General features: G+C 36.8%; 1 protein-coding gene across 1 annotated transcript; it reads left to right on the forward strand.

Moving 5' to 3' along the window:
• Window positions 1-3328: 3328 nt before the first annotated feature.
• Window positions 3329-9160, forward strand: LOC140837257 (UDP-glycosyltransferase 86A1-like). Its single transcript, XM_073203352.1, has 2 exons — window positions 3329-3961; window positions 8110-9160. Exons 1-2 carry the CDS (start codon window positions 3436-3438, stop codon window positions 9009-9011), a joined length of 1428 nt encoding a protein of 475 aa, XP_073059453.1. The 5' UTR covers window positions 3329-3435; the 3' UTR covers window positions 9012-9160.
• Window positions 9161-9646: the final 486 nt, after the last annotated feature.

Genomic DNA, 9646 nt, shown 5'->3' on the forward strand with positions numbered 1-9646 from the left:
TGCTATATATAGGGGAAAAAGGAAATCTATACCGTTGATCCGAAATTGATTGGACGGGCTAGATTAGCCTTGGGAATCGAGCGGCATGATTAGGCGGGAAATTTAAAAGACAGGTGCTGGAATCGAGGCGCCATGATTAATTTGCTTGAAGTATATACAGACTCTGACAACACTTCATCTGGAAGATTTTCATTATGAATACACGTGGATAACCCGGGGAACACAAAAAAAAAATAAATTTCAAACCCGGAACGCATGAAGACCCGGCATTCTATCCATAAGCCCGGGAGAGATTAAGCCTCTAGAATCTTATTTGATGGCCCGGGAATATGAGGCCTCGGCAGCCTATATTAAGTTGTAAACCTATATTTTCACTTGTCGGTTATTAATTATTGTCAGGTCTGTTCGTGTTAATCCATTTGCAGAAAATCAAAAGAACACAAGAAGCATTAAAAAGAATTTTATTAAGGAAATGGTCGGCGTCGTATTACAGATATTTCAGAGGCCACCCGGCCTTTCCATTCATCCATCCAGTCGGTAACTTCCTGGATATGAAGGTTGGTGAAGAACTCGGTATTTGAAATTTTGTTCAAATGATGACATTCCTTCCATAACATGGCATGTAGCAGGTTCTGGTCGGTCAACAAATCTGCGATTCGAGCTACCCCTAGCTCACGTCTGTATTTACTCATTACCAACCTTTGAGAACGGGTGAGGACTGCACCGTTCAGGTGTAGGAGGCCGATGAATTGAAGTTTATGCCAAGTACATATGACCTTGGCCAAGATATATTCATCAACAGTCTTCTTAAAATTCTCCACATACGGGCGCAACTCAGCCGATATCTGACTCTGCGCACCAATGGAGGAGACGGCACTGCTGCAGGTACTAGAATCGCTGGAGCTCGACATTGTTCTGCTAATGCCGATGCATTTTGTCCACAGGTTTATTTATAGAGGGGGGAAGACGTTTAATATGAGGAAATTCGAAGGGCCTCGAGCTAATCAAAGCATACTGTCATTTATTTGGAGAGAGACTTCATCAAGACCACTAATATACATACACGTGGACGATCAGTAAATGCCTCGGAAGTTGCATCAGGTAGGCAAAAGGGCGTGTGCGGTTATTGAAGCGTCTCAGAATATGAGAAGTTTTCTCAGCCAAGATTTAATGATGATTCACGCATAATTATGACAGCACTATGGTTCGGAAGGTTAAAAGCCCTGACATCTCATCACCCTCTTGAGAAGTATGAAGGCCCGGCATGATGTTCTAAGCCCGGTATATTAAGAGCCAGCCTTTTAATCAATCATTTCTCCATTATTAGTCAGGTATCTTATTCAAATTAATAATGTGCACTCAATGGTGGAAATTAAACCCGGGCCCCAAAAAAGTAAAGAACAGAGATGAATAGAATACGAATTTTATTTATTTAAGTGCGTTTCTGCGGATCACATTAAAGTATTCTACCTCTACAAAAAGTGTCTGCATGGTCCTCCACTTTCTTAACTCACTGGTGGACGTCTTGAGGAAGCTATAGGAGCCCGTGACGTTCGATAAGACCTTCCTCTCCTTGAACAGCATCAGTTGGTATACATAGTCGCCTTCGAAAATGTTCACCCTCTCGGTCACATTCAGGCGATCCCGGTACTTCTTCATCTTTACCACCAGTCTAGAAGCATTAGCTTCCCCAGCTTCGTAAAGAAGTTGTAATCTCTGGAGCTTTTCCCAGTAGCGAATAATCTTTTGGAACACTTCATCTTCCATCTCAGCTTTTCTCTTCTCGAATATTCATGCGAAACTTCCTCCGTGACAAGAGCCTTCGGGTTGCTTGAACTCGCCATTTGATTCTTCGAATAGTAAGCTGACTGATGGAATTTTAGAGAAAAGGTGCTATTATATATAGGAGTGAGGGGTTAACCACAGCCGTTGATCTCTTAATACGTGGACGGTTAAGAGGAGTGTTGGAAGTTGTACCCCACAGTTGAAAAGACGTGCACAGATATCGAAATATTACGATAAATCATCCTCGAGAACATAAAACGCTTTGGATAAGGTTGCAGTATAAGATATGTCTCAACGACGTACAAGTATCAGTACAGTACAGTCCGTCTAGGAAGCGTGTTAAAATGACTTTCCTGACCGGGCACGTGGGACCAATCGGGACAGCGAGTAGACTCTAGCCCGACTATTTAAGGAGGGAGTGGTGATGCCCCGATATGTCCTGGGTCATTGGTGGATCCCAGATCTCTCGGGTCATGGGGCATGCCCATGAGCAGTGCCCGGGTCAGGGCAGAATATTTTCAAAATTGAATATGGCAACAAACACTCATATCCTGGGTTTTGGGTCGCCTAGGATGTGACGCCCGAGTTCTGGCAAGATTACCCGGGAAGTTTTCTCCTCTGTCACCTCGATGCGGGGGGAGCATTTAATGACGTTGACTTGATAGATAGCCGGCCTATCCCTGGTTAATATTAATGGTTGACAGGACAGATGAGATGTGACTAGCATATGATTTGACATGTCAGAATAATAGGGTACAATCAGCCACTCCTACTATATTTAATGCCCACACACAAAAAATGAGGTCATCATGGCTTCCTCTACTATAAATATCAGGTTTCTTATTCGCATTTATCATCAACTCAGACATTAATTAACATTTAATACTCTCATTTACTACACACCAATCATCACAGCCATCACTTGGCTACATTGGTTTCTTGCTTGAGTACCCTACTGACTTAAGCATCGGAGTGGCCACGCCGGACACCCTTCCGACGCCCATTCACGTGGTTATCTTTCTTGCTCGCAGATCCTCTAGAGTATTCGAGGAGTCACACTCCAGATCCAGCGTCTAACTCATATTTCCTTCAATATTTTTTGATAGCTTACCCGGCAGAGTTCCCGACCCGACTCGACTATCTCGCTGTATTGGTTTTGACCCTATACCGTTAAAGTCCGTGCAAATGGCATGACTGGCTAGATAATGTGTCGGTTTATTAACTGATCTTCTCATACAAGGAAAGACGGTGGCGCAATGAGAGCTCGAAGAACTTCATCAAGTCCTTGATCATCATTAGATGGATTACTCTTTGAACCGCCAAATAAAAATCAAAATAGATGCAAATATCGGACAACTTAAGCCTCAATAATAAATCCTTATCAAAATGAATTGTTGTCCACTCTGCACCGTTAATCCCGGATTTCTAACCAGACATGTGCTACCTCCGAGTCAATTACGAAGGGTTTGAACAAACTAAATCGTCCTTTTGAATAAATAAAATATAAATACACAAACTAATAACATTCAAAGTTTAGATAAAGACAAGATAAAAGAAAACGTCAGCCGCACATATATGAAAGACCAAACATTCAATTTTCCATCTAATATATAAATATTCCTTGGAAGACGAAGGATCAAGAAGTCGAAAATGGCAACTGAGAAGATGCAAAAGAGGCCTCATGCCATCATGATCTCTCTTCATTACCAAGGCCATATCACTCCATTTGTGAATCTTGCTCTCAAGTTAGGTTCCAAGGGATTATCTGTCACTTTTGTCCACAACGAATTCGTTCATCACAAGTTATCCCAATCACACAAAATAAACGAATTCAACTTATTTCCTGAGGCATGTGAGTCAGGTCTTGATATACGTTACACGACAATAAGCGATGGCTTTCCTGTCGAATTCGATCGATTCCGGCACGAGGAGGAGTACATGGAATCTGTACTGCGAGATTTCCCCGCTCGAGTCGACGAGTTTGTCGGGAAGATGATCGAATCTAATCCGTCCTTGGCCACGTTCTTGGTCGCGGACACTTTGTATTCATGGCCGGCAACCATAGCCAAGAAGTATAATTTGGTGAATGTGTCGTTTTGGACTCAACCAGCTTTGGTGTTCTCTTTGAATTATCACTTTGAGCTTCTACGAGAAAATGGTCATTTTCCATGTAAAGGTACTCTTCTGCCCTCGTTTCCATGGAAATTTACAACGGAATGTGTCGTCTTCGACTCAACCGACTATTTTTTTTTTTTTTATATATAAAATAGAATATTAATTTAATAGACAAGAAAAATTCAATATTTAGATAAATAAAAAAACAACGACCGTCTAAGTCTATAAGTCCGCTTATCCTTTTTTATTACATTGATTTTATTTATATTTTATTTTTCAAAAAATAATTATATTTTTTAAAAATCAATTAATAACAATATATATTATTAAAAAAACAAAAAATGCTACTCAATGTAAAACATGAACTAAGAAAAAAAATTAAAAAATCAAGTCTATATCATTGGAGTAATTATGTCTAAGTTCATAATATTACTAAGATTATTTTCAACATATTCCACTATTTTTGTGCAATTTCAATTTTAAAATAACATTATTTCTTTACTACATAAAATATATTCTCCACAAACTATAAAAAAATATTTTTAAAATATTTCATATTTATTTACACTAATTTTTTATTCCATAAATTATTATTTTATTAAATATTAATTCGTATAATAATTTTATTAACATTAAATAATAGATATACTTAATTTATTTCAAATAGTAATAATAAACATAAAATAAATGAGTAGATTTCTTGTTAAACGATTTCATATATTTGTATTCATGAAACACATCGACCCAATTTATATTTGTAATAAAAAATAATATCTTTGATATGAAAATAATTTTTGCTATGAGTGACGTCGGGTCAAAAATCTGTTTGTAGAATTGGTTCCTAACACAGTCTCATTTGCGTTTTTAGATGATTATTCAAATTTTATAAACACGTAGACTCAGTTGCTGAGTGGTGACATGTACCACTTTCAGCAGTTTCTCAGTCGCTACTATTATAGAACCATGACATTTTGTTTTATATCTTGTTTTAGCTTCAATCTAACAAAAGTTTACCAAGCTTAGTTCGAATAAATTCCTTGTAGCGCCTTTACCCGAACCCCTACTAAACAAACTAATAAGCATGCAAAATTAAAACTTAATAAGAACAACTAAACAGCGTAAACTAAATAACTTAATTAACTTACAACCAAACGAAAACAAAACAATAACAGCAATCTTAAATATTAATACAACCATATCAAAAACATAATCATGCACGAGAATATGATAAACTAAACAAAACCTCTACTGTATCACCACTCAAACTTTATAAACACGTAGACTCACTCAGTCCTCGGAACCTCTAGTCTCCTCATCAACAAACTGTTCACCTGCTCAATCACACCTAGTGAGTCTAAATATTCAACACACCAGAACAGTTATAACAAGTACGTATACATATCACGCGACAATGAAAAGTACTGTAATTAAAATAAGTTTCAAGAAGCTTAAAAACATAAACTAGAGCGTAAATGAGTCGAGTCATATCAAATCATGTCCTAACATATCAACATATACGTGTTCATTTTCTGGATTGAATTCAGATAATTAGTTAGTGACATTCGTTTCAGCTCTAAGTCGATGAACCCAACTACGTAAAACCGCAATACCAGGCGGCGGGGACATCGACGACAGTTTTACCCGTCCACTGAGCCTTAACCTTACATGTTCGTGTTCGTGTTCGTATTAGTAACAACCAACTCACTTCCTTCGAAAACATGTCCTCATATTCAACACTTGTAAAATTCATGCATATACATACATTTTCTTAAAACCAAGCATGCAATGTAGTTTCTCGTATTTACATAAAAATTTATATTCATGTTTAACATATACATTTTAAACGTTCATTTGCGGATGTCAGGGCACTGCTAGGATTGCTAACTCGACCCAGTGCAAAATGACCATTTTGCTTCTAAAAACCCTAATTGACCATTTTACCCCTGTACATTAAAATTTCGACACAAATCCATCCAAACATCTCAAAACACCTTAAAACATACTTATAATCATTTACTAGATGTAAACTCGAGCCCATGCATTAAATTCTATAATTCGTTTTAAAACTTAGACTGAGGTCCGGTTTTAATCCGAATTAACCCGAAACTTAACCGAAGTATCCCAAACTTAAACCACAACTTACTCACACCCTATCAGACCCTAAACAACAAGTTTTTAGCCAATTTTTAGCCACCCACATTAGGACCACGCTAAGACCCACGTACACCTGACTGGGCCAACCTAACCCACTTCTACAGCCCTTGCGCTCGGGATCACTCGAACTCACCCAAACGCGACCTAGCTTACCATCAAGAATTCGATACAAGCCTAGCCCTACTACCAACGAGCCATGGACCATCCCAGAACGAACTAAATATCATAACTGATATATGACCAACTGACGTCAGTAGTCACACAGTTAAAGAACTGAACAAGTGAACTGATGAATGAGTAACTGATATCAGTTGATAAACATTTAAATAATAAATGACAAACTGAATGAACATCAACTGACAAAGCAACAATAAAACTGAAGATAAATCAATTAAACCATGTATATTGCGAATGTGAGAAAACTTAGTCTCAGCCAATGGCTTTGTGAAGATGTCAGCAGCTTGTTGTTCAGTTGACACATATTCTAGCCTAATAGGTTTTTTCAGAGCATTATCTCTGATGAAGTGATGTCTGACATCAGTGTGCTTGATCCTTGAGTGAAGAACTGGATTATAAGTTATTGCAATCGTGCTCGTATTGTCACAAAATATGAGAGAAACTTTAGCATCAACTCCATAATCTTTCAGTTGTTGCTGAATCAAGAGTAGTTGGGCATAGCAGCTTCCAGCAGCAAGGTATTCTGCTTCAATTGTGGAAGTGGCTATGGATGTTTGTTTCTTGCTGAACCAAGAGATCAGTCTGTCTCCTATAAACTGACATGATCCATTGGTGCTTTTACGATCTAGCTTACATCCTGCATAATCTGCATCTGAATATCCAACTAAATTGAAAGAAGAGTCTTTAGCGTACCATAATCCCACATTTTGAGTGCCTTTTAAATATTTTAAAATTCTTTTGGCAACAGTAAAATGCAATTACTTAGGATTTGCTTGAAATCTAACACACATGCAAACAGCAAACACAATATCAGGACGACTAGCAGTTTGGTACAATAATGAACCTATTAAACCTCTGTAGAGTGACGTCTCAACTGATATTCCCTTTTGATCATTGTCCAGTTTAACTGATGAACTCATGGGAGTGCTTGCAGCTGAACATGTTTCCATGTCAAATTTCTTGAATAATTCCTTCATGTATTTGGTCTGACTGATAAAAATACCAGTATCCAGTTGTTTCACTTGCAAACCGAGGAAAAATATCAGTTCACCCATTGTGCTCATCTCGAATTTGTCCTGCATTAACTTGGCAAACTTCTTACACAATTTGGGGTTAGTTGACCCAAATATAATATCATCAACATAAATTTGCACAAGTAAAATATGATCATTCTTAGAAAATTTGAACATATAAATCTTGTTGAATGTTGTCACTGATATAGGTGGGTTTAGATGTCGAGAAAACCCTCTCTTATACCACTTATTAAGATCTAAAAGACCTTAGTTTTTACAAATATCATAAACTACCACTTCTATAGGACTTACACATTTCTTACTGGAACTCTTAGCAACGACTTCTCAAAACTTCAAAAAGAATTCTTGAACATAAAGACTCTTTGTGTTAATTACAAAACTTTACACAAAATACAATATACACTTTGAAACAGATGTGAGTAAATTTTGAACATAGATGATCTCTGAAAAGATCTTTTCCGCAAAGCTTTGAATATCTGAAAAAATAGATAACAGATAATTGATGATTGAGTGTCTAAAGAGTTTGCTGAAACTTTATATGACATTTTATATATGATATATAATTTAGTCATAACAAGACCACAACAGATAGAGTACTGGATATCACATGTCATTCATCTTATTTCAAAAATAATATGCAGCAATAAATGTTTGTGATGTGTGCATTGTGTTATCAATATTATCAGTACTTTTATTAAAAATAAAATTAAGAATTGGAAAATACAAAATTTAAAAAAAAAACTGATATCAATGACAACTAAAGACAAACTTAATTTTAGCATAGAGAATACTCTGTGGACCTTTATTGCAATTTTTTCTTAATTTATTTTCTTTATTCTGTCAGATAATATGGAGGAGGAAATAAACTACATACCTGGAATCGAATCAATCAACACTAGGGACTTGATGCCATATCTAAAAGAAGCAGAAATGGCCACCGTTTCGCCCAAAATTGTCATCAACTCATTTGAAGGAGTAAAGAAGGCAGATTTCATTTTGCACAACACAATCTACGAACTTGAACCGGCAACACTATCAGCTCTAAATAAAAACCAGTCGAATTATGCGATTGGGCCCATTAGTTTCTCCCAAAATCTTGGCAAAACTAATCCTATTAAGTGCCTGAATCTCTGGTCTGACTCAGACTGCACCCAATGGCTCGACTCTAAGCCGCCTGGCTCGGTTTTATACATCTCATTCGGCAGCCTGGTTGAGGTTAGTAAACTGGTAATTCAAGAAATAGCTCACGGCATTTTACTCAGTGAAGTAAATTTCATATGGATTGTTCGAGGGGGGATGACAGATGCTTTGCCAAATGGATTCGAGGATAAAATGAAGGATAAAGGGCTCATTGTTCCATGGTGTAATCAAATGGAGGTTCTTTCAAATCCGTGCATTGGAGGGTTCTTGACCCATTGTGGTTGGAATTCTATCCAGGAAAGCATATGGTGTCGGGTTCCGATGATTTGTTATCCGTTATCGTATGATCAACCTACGAATCGGAGATTGGTGGTTGATGTTTGGAAGATTGGGATTGACCTTAGTGACGGGGTACCAATAAATCGAGAGGGCATAGCAGAGAATATAAGAAAATTGATGAGTGCGTCTACTTCGGAGGGCTTGAGGACGGAGGCAAGAAAAATGAGAGACATTTTGTGGAATGCAATTGAAAATGGTGGATCTTCGGATATAAATTTCGATCAGTTTATAAAGGATTTAAAGGCCAAGCTTCATGCAATGGATTAAGGAAGTTTGGCTTTGTTACAATATAAAATTAATTGATGTATTAAATTTCAAGAAATTATGGTGAAAAAAGAAATCGGAAGTTAAAAGACCGGCCACAATAACAATCTTCATATATCCTCTTAAATAGATCTTCCACATGCTTTAATTATATCATTTGAGCTCAAATTTAAAACATACAGAAATATTTGGAGAATTTGTCAGATGATCATATACAAATTTCGATTTATTTTAAAACGATCTTATTGTTTTTGTAGATATTGTCTTAATGACTAGGTGAGTTGGATGATACAAGTGCGTTGAAATTTGATTTTGGTACCGTATACGAGGGAATGAGTCTAAATTTTTTGTATATTTTAGCTGTAAGGTCTAGAAATTCGAACTACGTAACCTGGATATATGCAATCTAAGGTTTTATTTAAAATATGTGTTTAATGATTTTTATGCATTAATGCATGATTATTGCATGATTAGAGTTTATTTCATGATTTATTTTCAAGTTTCATGTAATAGGGTTCTAAGTTGCATTTCGCGCTCGAACGAGTGACAGAGACCGGGGAATTTCAAGAAAAATACTTTTATTGAATGATTGATTTAATTAATTAATATGACATGTTTTTAAGGGTTTTTTTTTCCGA

The sequence above is a fragment of the Primulina eburnea genome, chromosome 7 (assembly GCF_022965805.1).
Source record: "Primulina eburnea isolate SZY01 chromosome 7, ASM2296580v1, whole genome shotgun sequence".
NCBI lineage: Eukaryota > Viridiplantae > Streptophyta > Magnoliopsida > Lamiales > Gesneriaceae > Primulina > Primulina eburnea.

What these genes read in the sequence shown, in the direction of transcription:
- LOC140837257 (XM_073203352.1), top strand. Translation starts at nt 3,436, where the DNA reads ATGGCAACTGAGAAGATGCAAAAGAGGCCTCATGCCATCATGATCTCT. An exon ending in TGGTCATTTTCCATGTAAAG is followed by an intron (nt 3,962 to 8,109) that starts GTACTCTTCTGC and finishes TTATTCTGTCAG; the next exon opens with ATAATATGGAGGAGGAAATA.